The 20,472-nt window shown below is 42.1% G+C and overlaps 1 protein-coding gene across 1 annotated transcript in view; it reads right to left on the reverse strand.

The window, feature by feature from the left end:
• LOC126416294 (dipeptidase 1-like) overlaps positions 1-20,472 on the reverse strand; it is a 306,787-nt gene that overhangs the window by 31,638 nt on the left and 254,677 nt on the right. The window contains exon 10 of the mRNA XM_050083947.1: positions 2,120-2,270. Within this exon, the coding sequence (XP_049939904.1) occupies positions 2,120-2,270 (151 nt within the window). The remainder of the gene's footprint in view (positions 1-2,119; positions 2,271-20,472) is intronic.

Here is a 20,472-nt window from a genome sequence, read left to right on the forward strand (position 1 = left end):
AGCCAACACTACATAACTGTCGTGCGTTTTCTTCTTCAAGGCAATTCTCATCCGCAATTCTGCAGGGGCAATGAAGACGCTCCTGCATCGTTTTGAATTGGAAATGTTGATTACCCACAATACAGCCCGTAATTGTCTCCCTCTGAGTTTCATCTCTGCTCACATGAACCGCTGGCTATGAAGACAACATTTTGGCAGACAACGAGCTGTAGGCCAGCGTAGATAATTGGCGGAAAGCACTGGCGGCTGATTTCTGTAACGAGGGTATTGGAAAGCTGATACAACGCTACGACAAACGTCTAAGTCGGATCGGCGACTACGGGGATAAGTCGCTGGAAGTTGTAGCTAACCGTTGCAAATAAAACAATTTTGATTTTCACTGTGGTTTTCATTTCACGACCTATCCTTCCTTACTTTAAGAATAACCCTCGTATAATTGTAACGAAAATGAAATGGAGATGACTGGAGTGTGTAATGAGAAGGACTGATGTTAGATGGACAAGGAAAGTTCTTTGCTAGCTCGCAAGAGTTTTCTCTCAGTCATCGGTTTTCAGACATGCTTGATGAGGGCCGCCACGAATTCCCGTCTTGCGCCAATCCAATCACTTCAGAGTAACACATTCAAACTACGTCATCCATTACTTGCTGTATATATTCCCATCTCTGTGTTCCCGTTTTTGATTCTGCTGTGAACCTCTTCATTTGTTATGTTCGCATTATTTTCAACATCTTTCTGTTACACTACACCTCAAACGCTTCGGTTCTCTATTTTCCGGTTTTCCTACAGTACATAATTCACTAACTTAACATGCTGTGCTACAAATGTGTATTCTCAGAAATATCTGCCTCATATTAAGGCCAATGTCTGATACGAGCAGACATCTCTTGTCTAAGAACCCCATCTTTACCTGCGTTAATCTGTCTGCCTTATATCTTGTTGCTTCGTTCATCTCGTGTTTCCTTTTGCTTTGAGAATAGCATGATTCCTCGATTTCGTCTACTTCGCGGTACAAGAGATAAGAAAAGACAAAGATAATGACCTAATACTCAGTGAGAGGATGATGTTAGAAAAGATACAGACGCAAAATTGATACGTAAAGCTGGAAACACCAGTGCGCGGAAGAAAATAGAGAAAGATTTTACCCTGTGGTGAGTGTCACATATTGATAATGATAATCGTGACGATGAGGATAAAAACTCATAAATGCTACTTCTTGAAACATTTTAAGTAGACTTTCTCGGGATATTTGGCATCTAGCATGAATTTTCAGCATTTCTATGACACTGTGAGAGGGCTAGCATATCATTATGTTAGTACCTGCACATCAGTTGTACGAGGGGGGTTCAGAAAGTAAGCTCCGATCGGTCGCCAAATGGAAACGACTATGAAAATCCGATAAAGCTTTGCACAGATGTGTTGGGTAGTGTCTCTAGTATAACCCCAGTTAGCATCACGTCGCTCTTCTCATTTCTGAGCTCGCAGTGAGTGCGTAAAGATGTCTATAAAATAGTGTCTGCCGCCAAGTACGAGGGCCTGGTGAGAAATTTCGCCTGAAGCTACGCAGCTAACATTACATAACTGTCGTGCTGTTTCTTCTTCAAGACAATTCTCAGCCGCATTCTGCAGGGGCAATGAAGATGCTCCTGCATCGTTTTCAAATGGAAATGTGAGATTACCCACAATACAGTCCGCAATTGTCTCCCCCTGAGTTTCATCTCTGGTCACATGAACCGCTGTCTTTGAAGACAACATTTTGAGACAGACAACGAGGTGTAGGCCAGCGTGGAGAATTGGCGGAAAGCACTGGCGGCTGCCTTCTATGATGAGGCTATTGAAAAGTTGGTACAACGCTATGACAAAAGTCTAAGTCAGAACGGCGACTACGTAGAGAAGTAGCTGAAAGGTGTAGCTAATTGTACAAGTAAAACATTTCTGATGTTCACTGTGGTTTCAATTTGGCAATCAATCGGAGCTTACTTTCTGAACAGGCCTCGTATTACAGCTGCAGTGTGAGGAAGCGGTAGTATGATTGCCATTTTATAAAAGGTGTTATTGTGTATGTAAGCATACAAAGTCGTCTATTATGTCTAATCAATCTGTATCACTGAAAGCGCTTACCTGTTCGACCTTACTGAACACTCTGAGCAAATTGAGGCCCGCTAGCTTCATGAGGTCATCGGACGACCATTCTGGTTCACCATCCTTGGGCTGCGCGAGTCTGTCAAAGATGTCGGGATACTTGGAGACGTCATCCACTCCTTCCGGCACCCTGTAGACAGAAAATAACAACAAAATTAGTCGTCTTTGCGCCACTGATAGACTGGTGACAATAGCTGCATGAGAAAACGCTGGCAAATCGTTTACACCTTTACTTTTGTAGGCGTATTAAATATCTACTCTCTAAGATTAACTGTTTATATGTAAGAGAGAGCTTGAAGGAACGAACCAGTCCGAATAAACCAAACCCGTAAATAAATAAATACCTTCACAATATCACAACTTCTTCTGGCTATCAGTGCATTTATAGACTGTAGGAAAGACATTCCTGTATGGATTATTCTGCTACTTTCATTCTGATATTGCGTGCATCTTTAGATGGCTCACAGTTCGCCTTCCAGCGAAACGCGGAAGAGAAACTCAATAACAACCTCAAATTTTAAATTCAGGACGCTTCTGAACTTCCTGTAAAAGCTGAAATGACATACTTTGTGGAAGACAGATGAACGATATTACTATGTATATAATATGAAAAGCCAAAGAAACTGCTACACCTGCTTAATATCGTATAGAGCCCCCGCGAGCATGCAGAAATACCTCAACACGACGTGTCATGGACTCGCTAATGGCTGAAGTAGTGTTGGAGGCAATTGACAGGGCTGAGCATAAATCCGTAAGAGTTCGAGGGGATCAAAATCTCTTCTGAACAGCACGTTGCTAGGCATACCAGATATTCAATAATATTCATGTATGGGGAGTTTGGTGGGCAGCGGAAGTGTTTAAATTCAGAAGAGTGTTCCTGGAGCCACTCTGTAGCAATTCTGGACGTATGGGGTGTCGCATTGTCCTGCCGTAATTGCCCAAGTTCTTCGGAATGCACAATGGACATGGATGGATACAGGTGATCGTACAGGATGCAGTCAGACTCGTATCTATACGTATCATGGGTCCCATTCCACTCCAACTGCACACGCCCCACACCATTACAGAGCCTCCACCAGCTTGAACAGTCTCCTACTGACATGCAGGGTCCATGGATTCATGAGGTTGTCTCCATACCCCTACACCTCCATCCGCTAGACACAATTTGAAACTGGACTAACCAGGCAGGGTGGCCGAGCAGTTCTAGGCGCTATAGTCTGGAACCGTGCGACCGCTACGGTCGCAGGTTCGAATCCTGCCTCGGGCATGGATGTGTGTGATGTCCTTAGGTTAGTTAGGTTTAAGTAGTTCTAAGCTCTATGGGACTGATGACCTCAGCAGTTGTGTCCCATAGTGCTCAGAGCTATTTGAACCATTTTTTTGAAACTAGGCTCGTCCGACCATGCAACATGTTTTCAGTTATCAACAGTCCAATGTCAGTGTTGACGGGCCCAGGCGAGGTGCAAGCTTTGTATCGTACAGTCATCATGGGTACATGACTGGGCTTTCGGCTCCGAAAGCCCATATCGATGATGTTTGTTCGCACACTGACACTTGTTGATGGCCCAGCAATGAAATCTGTAGCAATTTGCGGAAGGATTGCACTTCTGTAAGTTGAACGATTCTCTTAAGGTGTCGTTGGTCCCGTTCCTTCACGATCTTTTTCCGGCCGCAGCGACGTTGGAGATCTGATGTTTTACAGAATTCATAATATTCAAGGTACACTCCTGAAATGGTCGTACACGAAAATCCTGACTTTATCGCTACCTAGGAGATGCTGTGTCACATCGCTTGTGCGCCGACTGTAGCACCACGTTCAAACTCACTTAAATCTTGATAACCTGCCACTGTAGCAGTAGGAACCGATCTAATGAGTGCCCAGCCACTTGTTGTGTTATATAGGTGTTGTCGACCGCCGTATTCTGCCTGTTTACATATCTCTGTGTTTGAATACGCATGCCAATACCAGTTTCGTTGGTGCTTCAGTGAAGTAGTCTGTTCTCTAAGAAAGGTTAAATTAAGTGCTGTATGAATGCCTGGTGAATGATTTGTGGAACTGCAGGCAATGCTGCCAGTCTCGTCGACAAACAGGCAGTCCTTTTGCTTGAATGTTTCGGATTGATGTTTACCGCACCAGACACAGCACACAGCCAGCAGTGCATATCAGGTAGCGAAGCACGATTCATTTAGCTCACACACTGAACGATATGCACTCATATTATTCCATAAATACAGGAAAACACGCACAAAATCACAGCAGAGCCGAATTACTGTATACAGTATTCAAAGCGCTGTATCATACATAACTGTTTAATTACTTTAATAAGGGGTTATACCTTCAGCACATAGATCCTCAGGTTCTGTATTGTGAAACGCGCCTTAAGAGATCATAGGAGTCAAGGAATACTTCTCTGATGTGTTGGTGTATTTAGGGCACCTCAAATGGGCGCATTACATGTTGTAGTAGGGATACACCCATTAGATGATTCGGCACAAAGCAGCATTTTACATTTCACAAAAAGGAGAAATTCGGAACATATAGACAGAAAACCTGTCAACTAGCTCTCAACAAGGAGGAAATTAAAAATACCGTAATAGGCTTACGCCCGCAACAGCAGAACACCTGGATGAAAAATTCTTAGACCTCTCGTTGCGTTATTTCTGGGATATTTGAGTAGCTTACAATTACGAATTAGCAACGTTCAGTGTCATCTCACGGAACGGCACGCACTGTCAACGATCTCTCGGCTAAGAAAATAGACCCGTGGTCGGCAAACTCATTAGTCAACAGAGCCAAATAACAACATTGCAACAATTGTAATTGCTTTTGAGAGCCATTTTTTAGAAATTATGTAGGTAGGTACATTCTCATTAACTTAGAGTACTCTTAAGTTGGTCTTTTCTGAAAACGTCCTCAATATGATTGTGGAACGTTCGTGGGGGTCGATGTCTCCCATCTCTGCCATTCACACTCGTCTTGTATACTTGATTCGTCTATTTCCCTTCGTTCATACTCTTCATGTGTCCAAACCATCTCAGCATGCCCTTCTTAACACCTGACACTAAACGTTTTTCGCATCACACCGGTCTCTAAAATTAATGTAATAATATGTACTTAATATTCTAAGTCTTAGTTAAGCTGTAGTACACTACACAAAACTCGATATTCCACTTAACGGTACGATTTACTGATAAAATGAAATTCACGTCATTTATAAAATTAAATGGTGACAATGGCTGACAAACATTAATGTTAACAATGGCCAGGCATCTCCTAGGAAAGTTTTGATAAGTCAGGTTTGTGTATTGCTGTTCTTAATTTTAGTCACGGTTCGGGTCCTCATGAACATGAAGAGTTCTCAGTTTACTATTGATAAGGTTCATGCTTGAATATGATTGTTCGCATGAATATGTAGACTCGAATAGGAAAAGAAAAGCAAAAGCTTGTTTTTCAGGTGAGTTAGGAATACTATTCCAGGTATTAAAAATTGTCGTATCTTCCAATGCTAGGTCTTTCAAAGTGCAACACATATGCTGTGAGCTATATTCACATTTGGTTTTCTACAATATAGTGATATTAATATGTGAACACGAAAATTGAAGTACGGATTTTTAACATTAATTGTACAAGGAAGCCAATAATCGTTACATAATTCGAAAAGTACTTTGCCATACATGTACACAAAGGAAAAATAACATGTGTATGTAGCGGTTAAGAGTGGAGAAAGGAAGTAGAAACTTTCAAATTCGTAACACTGATGTCACATTCTCTATCACGCAAGAAAATCTCTAATAAGTGGACATCGAAAACTGAAGAGCTTCCAACCTACGCCCTACGCACCGATCAGGTGCTATAGTAGAAATTACACACGAAAGTAACAACACTTCGTGAAATTGTTTCCATGTTTTCATCAACATAATGCAGTAACGAAGTCTGTAAATAACGTTGCGTATTGGCGTCGTTATTTCGATTACTTCTTTGAAAGTGTAACTGTGTGGTCATTTGCTACCAGTACCAGAAATCTGAAGTAAATTCCTAAATTTAATATTCTGAGTAACTACGAATTTGGACTTTCCTTATTGTGCGGAACCTATATTTGTTTTAGGGTGTGTCTAGAAGGAGAATGCTAACGGATCAGAGTGAAAGACACACAGCTAGACAGACACAATTTTTGCGAAGAAAAAGTAACAGTAATATGGAAATTCATAACGATAATGCATCTGCTTTATTTAGCGACCATAGTATTAATACGTTAGCATGGAAAACTGAAGTACCGATTTTTAAAATTAATTGCATAAGGAGGCCAATGAAACTTATATAGTTCGAAAGGAAATTTTACTTAGATAGGCACAAAAGAAAAAACATCATATGTACACATATCCATTAGGACAGTAGATACACACACATGACAAAAGTTTTCCTTAGTCTCTGACATTGCTACCAATATCTACCATGCGTGACAATCTAGGTGTTACGGTAGAAACTACATATGAAAGTAACTACGTTTAGTGAAATTGCATTTTAGGGGCGTTCATCTTTAAAAGTTCAGACAGTTCATTTACAGTAACACACGTATACCGGACAACTACAATGCCGAAACTTCTACGTTGTTGCCGGCCGGTGTGGCCGTGCGGTTCTAAGCGCTTCAGTTTGGAACCGCGTGACCGCTACGGTCGCAGGTTCGAATCCTGCCTCGGGCATGGATGTGTGTGATGTCCTTAGGTTAGTTAGGTTTAAGTAGTTCTAAGTTCTAGGAGACTGATGGCCTCAGTAGTTAAGTCCCATAGCGCTCAGAGCCATTTGAACCATTTTTGTACATTGTTAATGTTGTCAACAGTGGAAAACTAAACGTAGTAACTAAGCCGTCGGGGATAGCAAACGTTGTTTATTAGCGTCGTTTTTTCACTTACTTTGGTCTAAAAGTAGACGGAACTAGCTCTGTGTTCGTTTGCCACCGTCACGACAAAATTTAGAGTTTTTCTAATTTCCAGTATCTTCATTTTAAGTAGCCACAACGCCCCTTATTATAAGGAAAATATATTTGTTTTAAGCTGCCTCGAAGAAAAATATTTAAGTGTTGCACTGAAAGTCAAAGTGATAGAGATACACAATTTTTGGGTAGAGGCAGTAACAGAAATAATGCAGATGTCGATAACGATGATTCTGTTGTCGTTCTGGAAGATAAATGTAAATGTATGCTGAGCATAATTTCAAATAATTTTGAGAACTGCAACTGCAGTTTGATAAATTTACCATGCAGATTTTGTAACGCAAATCGTTTTGCGTCTAAAGTGACTTTACGCGATACAACGTCATTCACATTGTGTTGTCATAACGTAAAAAATAATTTGCTGCCATTAACACAATTTTTTTCAACGCAGTGTATCAAAGACTACCTTCAAATGATCGAACAATTAAAGAGAAATCAAAGAATTATGTCTAGAATACACGTAGCTAAAATGCAACATTTGCCGCGGACCAGTTCTGTGGCTAAAATTTCAGACACTTGAAGACACATGAGAATTGCCATCACAGACGAGGTTCACTGACGCAGTTGGCCGAATTTTCGAGCACAGGCGATACTAGTCTCTATAAAAGCACAAAGACGTTCAGATTTCGAACCCCTCAATCTTTGTTCTTGAAACCCATAAATTGCATTTCAAAGTTGCCAGTGGCAATATTGAAGCTAGAAAAATTTAACTATGTTACAGAGGCACTTTATACTTTGTGGAAGAGTCACATTCCAGGGGACAAAGAGCCACATGTGGTTCTCGAGCCGCAATTTGTCGACTATTGACACAGACGATGGAATCATTTCGGCCCTGAATGTCGCTCCCCCACCAAGCAGTGAATCTATTGTGGACTAGAGTCCTGCATGATCGAGTAGGCGAGCACAAAATACGAGATGGGGCGAGCACACCCTAACTGGATAGGCTGCCCGCACTAGTACTAGTGACCGAGCATAGAAGCCGGGACCGAACACGTAGCACGCAACTGCAAACACATTACACGTGTCATTATCCGTGTGAGACCGCAGCCAGTACGGGCTTCTCACTTGTGTGTCTCTCTCTGTAATCACGAAAGGATTCCTTGTGCTGCTCATTCTACAAACACAGCACTCAGCCATACTTTCAATGAAGATAACTTCTTTTTAAATCATGCCCCGAACATCGCATCAACAGTAAATACTGCAAAATATATTATAAGATACATTAAGAAAAGTGGCCTCTGCTCGTCTTTGAAATCATCGTTGAAACAAGAGGTCTGCACACGCTGGACTATGCTGGAATCCTTACACATTCAGTAGAACGAAGTTGCTGCTTTGCTGACGGAAAAGGACTCCGCTTACAGACTGCAAGGATGTGATAATGATCTTGCAGGAAAAATTGCGCATTTTCTGAGACCATTTAAAAAGGCCACAGATGAATTAGAAGGCGAAAAAGAACCGACAATCGAGTTAGTTCTTCTTTGGTTTCACAAAATGCAACAAATTTGCAGTGTCAATGACACTGACTGTCAGGTGAGTGATAACTGCAGTTAAAAGCACTGTTTCATTATGATACGCTACATATTGATAAGTAACTAGCATAATTGACGTGTAGTAACAGATATGTATTTTTTAACAGGAGGTACAAAGAATTAAAAATCGAGCCTTGAATTTCGTTTGTGAGAAGATTGTGATCACTTTCAGACATAAAATTCCTACTTTTCTTTGGCCGTCTTTCCGTGATCTTAATATACTTAAAATAAATGAAAAGCTGAGAATCCTTAGCAATGTGCGACAAATATGTGCTACTTACGCAGGTACAACATGCAATCATTAACGTAATCGTTTTTTCATAGTTAGTGGATGGTGTATTACAGAGAAACGGGAATGTTGTAATTCGTATAATATTTCATTAACGTAAAACACCTCGTTTTTACGGGAACGTTTCGATGATTTCCACATCAGTTCTGTATTACTTGTTTCTTTTGTTTATTATCATAGATCCTTCAATTACTTTGTCATCACGAGCCAGAAAGAGATATCGTTTCAAGGAATGGAGGAACAACAGATCATCCGCAGCAGCTGAAGTAGATCTCTGCATTTTAATGCACCCCAGAGGTGATGATGATGACATCTTAAAGTGGTGGAGCAGACATGAAACAGATCTGCCAGGCCTGGCTGCAGTTGCAAGACGTATTTTATGTATCCTAGCAACAAGCGCACCTAGTGAAAGATGCTTTAGTAAAGCCGGCATGTTACTAAAATATGGCCACGCCAATTAAATCCGGAACGCGTTAGTGATTTACTGGTGAACAACAATAACTATAATTTTGTTTCTGTTACAAACAAATGAAAAGTATGACCAGTTACGTCTGTAAATGTTTAATGTTCTTTGTATGCTTTCTTTATGATGATGGTTGTCTTCTAGACTACGGGAACAGCACTTATTTAATGTTTCCATCAATGAAAGGAAAAATATCTTCTGTTTGGAAATGAGACTCGTGTTGTATCCGCAGTTGTATTGAAATATCATTTTACTTTCCAAGTGCTTTATGAATTTAGCTGTGTCAAGACGCGGTCTTGGAAGCGTTACTTTTGTATTAAAAGAGAGAGAGAGACAAATACATTGTGTGTGTGTGTGTGTGTGTGTGTGTGTGAGAGAGAGAGAGAGAGAGAGAGAGACAGAGAGAGAGAGAGAGAGAGAGAGAGAGAGACAGAGACAGAGAGGCGTTGTATTTGTACAGTACAGTGCAGCGAGCCGGGGCGTGGTGAGGCGAGACGTCAGCGGTGACCGGTCATGCTCGATTATCCGCGTGTCCGGAATCCGGACAACAGACATAGGGCGAGTAGGTGACCGAGCCGAGTCGTATGGGGCCGGACACGAGCGGCTCGGTCCCCACGTCAACAGGCGAGTCGTGACCGGTCAAACAATGAGCGTTGCAGCACTCTATTGTGGACACTATATTTCTCACATAAAGTCGCCGCTGAGGTAAGACTCGCGTCTTACCCTCAGCCAGAACTCTCAAGTCAAACATCAGTCGAAAGAGAGAGAGAGAGAGAGAGTCAGAGAGAGAGAGAGAGGCTACCTGCACTGCGAAGAGAAAAAAATGGTTCAAATGGCTCTGAGCAGTATGGGACTAAACTTCTGAGGTCATCAGTCCCCTAGAACTTAGAACTACGTAAACCTAACTAACCTAAGGACATAACACACATCCATGACCGTAGCGGTCGCGCGGTTCCAGACTGTATCGCCTAGAACCGCTCGTCCACCCCGGCCGGCCATTGCGAAGAGATGCAAATCTTGTTGCGCTTCTGGCTGACGATAGAAGTACCGCACTTGTTCTCATGCTACCGAAGATCATAGCAAAGTGTCATCATCGTAGGAGATCAATACGTACAGGCTCAAATGGAACGCTTCACTGTTATACACCAGAAGCTGCTGAAGAATTTTGCTCTATCAGAAAATGTAAAAAAAAATTATCAGCACTCGAGATCGTAGACAACCCAGACAGTATGGTTTGCTTAAAATTCACAAAGAAGATGTGCCATTAGGACCTATCATTGTTGCTGTTGATTCTCCCACCTATAGGCTAACAAAGTATCTAACCAAATTATTGATTCCAACAGATGGCCGCAACAAACGTCACATTAAAAGCTTCATTAAGTAAATCGTAACATTGAGGATTGGTGCAAACGAATTTTTAGTCGGCCTGGAAGTTGTCTTTCAATTTGCAAAAGTTCTTGTGGAAGACACATTGAAACTGATAGCAGAGCAGTCTCCTCCTGAAACTTGTACTATGCCATGACGCCCGCCTGTTTCTTGAATAGCGGTAAATTTTGTCAAATGACTTACAGGTTCTACATTGTCTCAGTCTGTGGCCAATTTACTAGTGCATCTTTCTGAAGAAGGTGCATCAAATTTGGCTCCACTTCACCCGTATTCATTTTACAGTAGCAGCCACTAAAGTAATTTGCTCCTGACGAAGGTGATGATAATAATAGTCGAAAGCTTGTGGTTTTATTCCGAACTGACGCGACAAGAAGTATGTCAATGTTTCATTCAAGGGTGTCGTCACGAGAAAAGTTCTCAAAGTAAAACCTGTCAAACATTCGCGGACATTACGAAATATTTTCTAGTCTGCAAATGGGAACGAAATTGTAATTTTCCCAGCCAACATGTAGAATTGTGTACTTTCATACTGGCCATGATAAGAAAATCAGAAACATCTCGCTAATGCCATGTAATGCCGTTTATAATCTGAATAATGGCCTCAGTTCAACGACGAAGATATTCGTCAAGTTTCTTCAGGTTTGCCGTATTGAACTGAAACCATTAATGATTAGTTCCTGTAACAATGACATCAGTGCGGCGATGCTGAATGCTATTTTTCAGCTTCTGTTCCATGTATTATCTCTGGGATTAAGATCGTGTGACACAGCAGGTGATTCGGGGTGTGATAGTGTGTCTGAGTGTTAGTAAAACCAGGAACATATGTGTGGAGCTAAGTGACCGAGGATGGATTAAATGTATGCGATGCATCAGATTAGTAATGTGACATATCTTATTGTTACCATAAATTTTTCTTATTTTAAATGCAGCGATTACTCCCGGCCATACTGTGCTGGTACTGCGAACGACTGAAAGCAGGGGGAAACTACAGCCGTAATATTTCCCGAGTGCATGCAGCTTTACTGTATGATTAAATGATGATGGCGTCCTTTTGGGTAACATATTCGGGAGGTAAAATAGTCCCCCATTCGGATCTCCCGGCATGGACTACTCAGGAGGATGTCGTTATCAGGGGAAAGGAAATTGGCATTCTACAGACCGGAGGGTCGAATGTCAGATAGTTTAGAAAATTTAAGAAGGGAAATGGATAGGTTGAAGTTAAATACAGAGGGAATTAGCGACTTTTGGTGGCAGGAGAAACAAGACTTCTGGTCAGGTGAATACATGGTTATAAATACAAAATCAAATAGGGGTAATGCTGGAGTGAGTTTAATAACGAATAAAGAATTAGGAACGCAGATAAGCTACTACGAACAGCATGGTGAACGCATTATTGTGGCCAAGATAGACATGAAGCCCACGCTTCCCATAGTAGTACAAGTTTATATGCCAACTAGTTCGGCAGGTAATGAAGAGTTTGAAGAAATGTATCATGCGATAAAAGAAATTATTTCGGTAGTTAAGGGAGACGAAAATTTAATAGTCATTGGGGACGGAATTCGATAGTAGGAAAAGGAAGAGAAGGAAAATTAGTAGGTGGATATGGACTTGGAGTAAGGAATGAAAGAGGAAGCGGTCTGGTAGAATTTTGCGTAGGGAATTACTTAATCATAGCTAATACTTGGTTTACAGGTAAGAAGCATGAGAGAAGGCTGTTTACGTGGAAGAGGCCTGGAGACACTGGAAGGTTTCAGATAAATTATATAACGGTAATACAGAGTTTTAGGAACCAGGTTTTAAATCGTACCAGAGGTTGTAGAGATCTTCGGAGATAGCATTAGGGAATGATTGACAAGAACAGGGCAAACAAATACAGTAGAAGAAGAGTGGGTAGCTTTGAGAGATGAAATACTGAAGGCAGCAGAGGATCAAGTAAATAAAAACAGCAGGGCTAGTAGAAATCCTTGAGTAACAGAAGATATATTGAATTTAATTGCTGACAGGAGAAAATATATAAATGCAGTAAATGAAGCAGGCGAAAAAAGTCTCAAATGTGAAATCGACAGGAAGTGCAAAATGGCTAAGCAGGGATGGCTATAGGGCAAATGTAAGGATGGAGACTTGGGGTAAGATAGATACTGCCTACAGGAAAATTACAGAGAACTTTGGAGAAACGAGAACCACCTGTATGTATATCAAGCACTCAGATGGAAAATCAGTCTTAAGCAAAGGAGGGAAAGCAGAAAGGTGGAAGGAGTATATATACGGTCTATACAAGGGCTATGTACTTGAGGGCAATATTATGGAAATACAAGAGGATGTAGATGTAGATGAAATGTGGGATATGATATTGCGTGAAGAATTTGACAGAGCATTGACAGAACTACGTCGAAAAAAGGCTACGGGACTACACAACATTCCGTTAGAGCTACTGATGACCTTGAGAGAGCCAGCGATGACAAAATTCTTCCATCTGGTAAGCAAGATGTATGAGACAGGCGAAATACCCTGAGACTGCAAGAAGAATATAATAATTCCAATCCCAAAGAAAGCAGGTGTTGGCAGGTGTGAAAACTACCGAACTATCAGTTAAATAAGTCACGTCTGCAAAATGTGAACAAGAGTTCTTCAGAGACGAATGGAAAACTGGCAGAAGCCGACCTCGGAGATGATAAGTTTGCATTCCGTAGGAATGTTGGAACACTCTTAGAAATACTGACCCTATGAATTATCTTAGAAGATAGATTAAGGAAAAGAAAACATACGTTTCTAGCATTCGTAGACTTAGAGAAAGCTTTTGAAAATATTGACAGGAATACTCTCTTTCAAATTCTGAAGGTGACAGTAGTAAAATACAGAGAGCGAAAGGCTATTTAGAAGTTGTAGAGAAAACAGATGACAGTTATAAGAGTCGAAACGGAAGCAGTGGTTGAGAAAGGAGTGACACAGGCTTGTTGCCTTTCCCCGATTTTGCTCAATCTCTATATTGATCAAGCAGTAAATGAAACAAAAGAAAAACTTGGAGTAGGAATTAAAATCCATGGAGAAGAAATAAAAACTTTGAGGTTTGCTGACGATACTGTAATTCAGTCAGAGACAGTAGAGGACATAGCAGTTGAACGGAATGGACAGTGTCTTGAAAGGAGGATATAAAATGAACATCAACAAAAGCAAAACGAGGATAATGGAATGTAGTCTAATTAAATCAGGTTATGTTGAAGGAATTAGATTAGAAAATGAGCCACTTAAAGTAGTAGATGAGTTTTGCTGTTTGGGGAGCAAAATAACTGATGATGGTCGTAGTAGGGGGGATATAAAATGTATGGCAAGGAAAGCGTTTCCGAAGAAGAGAAAAATGTTAACATTGAGTATAGATTTAAGTGTCAGGAAGTCTTTTCTGGAGTATTTGTATGAAGTGTAGCCATGTATGGAAATGAAACATGGACGATAAATAGTTTAGACAAGAAGAGAATAAAAGCTTTTGAAATGTGGTGCTACAGAAGAATGGTGAAGATTAGATGAGTGATGATGTATCTAATGAGGAGGTACTGAATAAAATTGAGGAGAAGAGGAATTTCTGGCACACTTGACCAGAACAAGTTATCGATTGGTAGGACACTTCCTAAGGCATCATGAGATCAGCAATTTACTATTGGAAGGAAGCATGGAGGGCAAAAATCATAGAGGGAGACCAAGTGATGAATACACTAAGCAGATTCAGAAGGATGTAGGTTGCAGTAGTTACTCGTAGATGTAGAGGATTGTACAGGATACGGCAGTATGGAGAGCTGCATCAAACCAGTCTCTGGACAGAAGACCACTACAACACAACAGCTTCCTCAAACCACTTAGTGATATCGGACCTCTTCTCAGACCTTCCAGGTGATAATACTCTCCCAATGCAACACTGTAATTGCTGCTGTTCACACAAAACAGTTTCACTACCAGTACAGGTTTCCTCGTCTCGTTAGCCGTACAGTTCACTCATGTCATGGCTGGTAAAATGGTAGTATTGTCATGCAAACAGTGTACCAGTTTTGTATTTCGTGGCCAAAATTGGAATTAATTTTTTCAAGCGTAAATTGGTTCCACTTTACTGCATTAGCATATCTACCCAGTTCCGCTGCCATACCATAATTACAGCCCACTCGGGACCTGCATGAGTGGCAGTACTTAAGACAAAGTACAAGGTATGGTGTCAGGCAGAACTCAGAGAAGCGCCAGCACTTTGTGTGAGGCCAGACTTGTTGAAAACCTGCTGAGGAAGCGGCGCTGCAGTAATGGGTAGGTGTGGACAATATACTCAGGCACCATGGTGACTAGCAGTTGCTGGCATATACACTACGGGCCATTAATATTGCTGCACCAAGAAGAAATGCAGACAAATATATTATACTAGAACTGACATCTGATTAATAACGGTCTTGATACGCCTGGGCATTGAGTCAAACAGAGCTTGGATGGCGTGTACAGGTACAGCTGCCTATGCAGCTTCAACACGATACCACATTCATCAGGATTAGTAACTGGCGTATTGTGACGAGCCAGTTGCTCGGCCGCCATTGGCCAGACGTTTTCACGTGGTGAGAGATCTGGAATATGTGCTGACAAGGGCAGCAGTCGAAAATTTTCTGTATCCAGAAAGGCCCGTACAGGACCTGCATCATGCTGTCGAGCATTACCCTGCTGAAATGTAGTGTTTCGCAGGGATCGAATGAAGGGTAGGGCCACGGGTCGTAACACATCTGAAATGTAATGTCCACTGTTCAAAGTGCCGCCAATGCGAACAAGAGGTGACCGAGACGTGTAACCAATGGCACCCTATACCATCACGCTGGGTGATAGGCCAGTATGGCGATGACGAATACACGCTTCCAATGTAGTTCACCGCGATGTCGCCAAACACGGATGCGACCATCATGAAGCTTTAAACAGAACCTGGATTCATCCGAAAAAATTAGGTTTTGCCATTCGTGCACCCAGGTTCGTCGTTGAGTTCACCATCGCAGGCGCTCCTGTCTGTGATGCAGCGTCAAGGGTAACCGCAGCCATGGTCTCCGCGCTGATAGTCCTTGCTGCTGCAAACGTCATCGAACTGTTCGTGCAGATGGTTGTTGTCTCCCTGTTGACTCAGGGATCGACATGTGGCTGCACGGTCCGTAACAGCCATGCGGATAAGATGCCTGTCATCTCGACTGCTAGTGATACAAGGCCGTTGGGATCCAGCACGGCGTTCCGTATTACCCTCTTGAACCCACCGATTCCATATTCTGCTAACAGTCATTGGGTCTCGACCAACGCGAGCAGCAATGTCGCGATACCATAAACTGAAATCGCGATAGGCTACAATCTGACCTTTATCAAAGTCAGAAAAGTTATGGTACGCATTTCTCCTCCTTACACGAGGCATCACAACAACGTTTCACCAGGCAACACCGGTCAACTGCTGTTTGTGTATGGGAAATCGGTTTGAAACTTTCCTCATGCCAGCACGTAGTAGGTGTCGCCACCGGTGCCAACCTTGTGTGAATGCTCTGAAAAGCTAATCATTTGGATATCACAGCATCTTCTTCCTGTCGATTAAGTTTCGCGTCTGTAGCATGTCATCTTCGTGGTGTAGCACTTTTAATGGCCAGTATTGTAGCTAGAATGTTCAAGAACCTCCAAGAACTATCATCGAAAGGATCACGAAAAACACCTTTATGGGAGAAACTTGCACAAAATACCCTGAAAAACTAGTATACAAATGGGAAGTGGACGGGGCCGAGTCAGTGACTACCAGGAAGTAGACGAAACGCTACTACTGCCGAACTCGGAAGTCACCATAGAGCGACACTTTGATGCTGCTGCAGAAAAACCTAATAGAAGTCTGTACAGAGTCGAAGAATGACAAGTGAGGTTCCAATATGTATCCAGTAACAGTCATTGTGGTTTTAAAAAAGAACAAACTTTGTAGACTTTGTCTCTAGTAGTAACGACTATTAGTTGATATTTTTGTGTATCAGAATATAGAATGGAATCAGCACTTGTCTCCTATTGTGGATAAAGTACTTGGCTGTGTACTGTCGGAAAGAGTTCACATCTGGAAAAGCTCAGAAACCGGGAGTTGTTGGAAGGGTTTAACATACAGGGTGACAATTATTGAATGATATGAAAAAAGGTAAATTAGTTACAAACTACCACGTGCACACATTATTCAACATATTACGTCACTACAGATATTTGGATTTAGGTTATGACATGTTCGATATGCCTGCCATCATTGGCGATGATGTGGCGCAGACAAACAGCGAAATTCTGCATGGCCTGCAGAAGTGTCGAAAAATCGATGCTGTCGATGACCTCCTGAATGGCTGCTTTTAGTTCAGCAGTGGTTTCCGGTTTATTGCTGTACACCAGTTTTAATTTAGTCCCACAAAAAGGAGTCAAATATGTTCAGATCCGGAGAATATGACGGCCAATCGAGACCCTGCTAGTGACTTCTAGATAGCCAAGAGCCAGAATTCGGTCCCCAAAGTGCTCCTCTAGGAAATCATTCTCGTGTTTCAATGCAATGGAGTCGAGACCCATCTTGCATGAGCCACATCTTGTCGAAATCAGGATCACTTTGAATAATGGGGATGAAATTGTCTTCCAAAACCTTCACATACCGTTCGGTAGGCCCCGTGCCATCAAGGAATATCGCACCGATTATTCCGCGACTGAACTTCACACGCCACACATCAGCCGTAGAGGGTAAAGAGACTTCTCTATCGCGAAATGCGGACTCTCAGTCTCCCAAATGCGTCAATTTTGTTTATTGACGAACCCATCCAAATGAAAGTGTTCTTCGTCGCTATACCAAACAATGCATGCGCATACTAGTTCCCATCATGCATAGCGGCCAACAGTGCAGTTTGAACGACCTAACGCAAACCGCTCAAAGTTATGACGATTTTATTTCGTATAGTTCAAGTCACCATATATGTGTAGTAGGGTGTACTCATTGATTTGCAAAGATTAAAGTCACCGTAAGGCACCTCTCTGACTAAGGGTGAACAATTAGGAAATAAATTATTCTTAAATTGAATCTTTAAGTGTCTGCACCCTTATTTACTTCCAATGAAAGTAACAACTTAACCTCTCCTTTCCAAAACCACCTTTTAACGCTACCTAGGGGATTTTCTCCCTCTCACTCAATTAAATGCAACTTTTTTAGACCTCTGTCCACAGTGTTGTCAACCATCTGATTGGGCCTCGCAGCCCATACGTTCGTCCAAAGCTGGCGGTAGGTCCTGTGCGACGTTACAACAGGTTACCCTAATGATACCACTTCAAATGGTTTTTGACCCCGAGGACTAAAAAGAAATTCACAGAGATTGACATCCAGCGAATAGAGAGTCTTAGGAACCAAATAAAGGTTTCGAGAGTACCATGTGACAGGACGCTGTCTCGTGATGTAGCATCAAAATGCGTGTAATGACTTGTCGCACACGTGACTGACTATCTGTCCTGGAGGTAAATATCCTTTGTGGACCAACGCCAGGCAGAAGAGAAAAGAATCGATTTGATGTTAAATTTCTTTACCCTCACTTTGTTGCATCGGGGAATGTGAGCCTGACGTTTTTTCTTCCTTGGGATTTATTTGAAAATGTATGATTCGTCATCTGTAATTAAGAGACTTCAGAATTGTGGTTTCCTCTGCAGGCGGTCCAGAGGATCAAGACAGAGATTCTTTCTTGAGCACGTTGAGCACTACAACTGACGCTGGTTTTAGTGGTTGATGAAAACCACCTCAGCACATTTACTATGGTAAGACCGGTTTCATTCTTAGAACATCCTGGCAATCTGAAGATGTTCTAAGAACGAAAGCGGTCGTACCACAATAAATGTATATTAATACATCTGAGCTGGTTTTTATCACTCACTAAAACGGTTCTTCCGTTTGTATTCTTCTCACTCGTTAGGTTCTTTGAAATTACCTTTGCATTGAGCACTGTTTTCGATGGTGTTAAAATTTTACATGTTAAACACTTTGAAGGTTAGGTAGTGTGCTAATGTTCTCACCGTCAATGGACGATTCGACCTCACAAGACATTTCACTCTTTTTACGCAGTCATCTGTCCTTGAGGAGGGACGTCTTTTCAAACGAGCTGAATCTTACACTTCTCCTCGACCCCCTAAAAAGGACGTGGCGTCTGAATATTTATTGGGGAATGTTCCCCAGATGCACGTACTTTTGCTCGTCAGTGCTCTTAGAGAGCTTGACACTGCCCAATCTCGACAAAAACCGCTATATTCCCTTCTGTAAAATAAACAGAGTCATCCCAACAATTGATGTAGCAAATGAACAGGGATCAGCAGGCAGGATAACATGCTCCAAGTTATTGGGTGACCTGGAAGAAGCTGCTCAAACCAGTTCAGCTATGTTTAATCTTCATACAATTGCTAGTGTTGGTCCGAAACGAATCATTGTAACACATTATGCATTTTTCCACCCGATAATCTCTTATGGAATAATTTTCTAGGGAAACCCATCCTACAGTAAGAAAGTGACAACACTAAACCAGGCAGTAAGAAAAATATAGGCCATTCATTCGCAGTCATCTTGTAGGTACCTCCTCAAGGAGTTATCCACTTTACACCATCTTCACAATGTACTCTGAGGTGACAAAAGTCATGGGATGCCTCCTAACATCTTGCGGACCTTCTTTTGCAATTCAGCGTGGCACGAGCTCAACAATTTGTTAGATGTCCCCTGCAGAAATATTGAGCAATATTGCCCGTATAGCCGTCCATAATTGCAAAAATGTTGCCGAGGCAGGATTTTCTGTACGAAATGACCTCCCGGTTATGTCCAATAAATGTTCTATGGGATTCACGTTGGGTGATCTGGATGACTAAATAATTCTCTCGAACTGTCTAGAATGTCCTTCAAACCAATCGCGAACAGTTGTGGCTCGTGACAGGACATCTTTGCTTAGGTACTCGAATTCTATGAATGGCTGCAAACGGTCTCCATGTAGCCGAACATAAGCATTTCCAGTCAGTGATCGGTTCAGTTTGAGCAGATACCTATTACATTCCGTGTAAGCACAGCCGACACCATTACGGAGCCACCACCTACTTGCACAGTGCCCTGCTAACAACTTGGGTCCCCGGCTTCCTGTGGTCTGCGCTGCACTCGAACCATACCATCAGGTCTTACCAAATGAAATCGGGACTCATCTGACCAGTCCACGGTTTTCCAGTCGTCTAGGGTTCAACTGATATGGTCACGAGAACAGGAGAGTCGCTGCAACCGATCGTCTGCTGCCATAGCCCATTAACACACCTAACGGATACGCTCGTCTTACGTCCCACACTGATTTCTGCCGTTATTTCACGCAGTGTTGCTTGTTTATTAGGCCTGAGAACTAACTCAAATGCCGCTGCTCTCGGTCGTTAAGTGAAGGCTGTTGGCGATTGCATTGTCCATGATGAAAAGTAATGCTAGAAATCTGGTGTTCTCGGCACACCTTGGACACTGTAGATCTCGGAACATTGATTTCTTAACGTCTTCCGAATTGAAATGTCCCATGCGTCTAGCTCCAACTACTATTCCGCGTTCGAAGTGTGTTAATTTCCGCCGTGCGTCCATATTCACGTCGGCATCCTTTTCACATGAATGAGCTGAATACAAACGACAGCACCAC

The sequence above is a fragment of the Schistocerca serialis genome, chromosome 8, assembly GCF_023864345.2.
Source record: "Schistocerca serialis cubense isolate TAMUIC-IGC-003099 chromosome 8, iqSchSeri2.2, whole genome shotgun sequence".
Lineage (NCBI taxonomy): Eukaryota > Metazoa > Arthropoda > Insecta > Orthoptera > Acrididae > Schistocerca > Schistocerca serialis.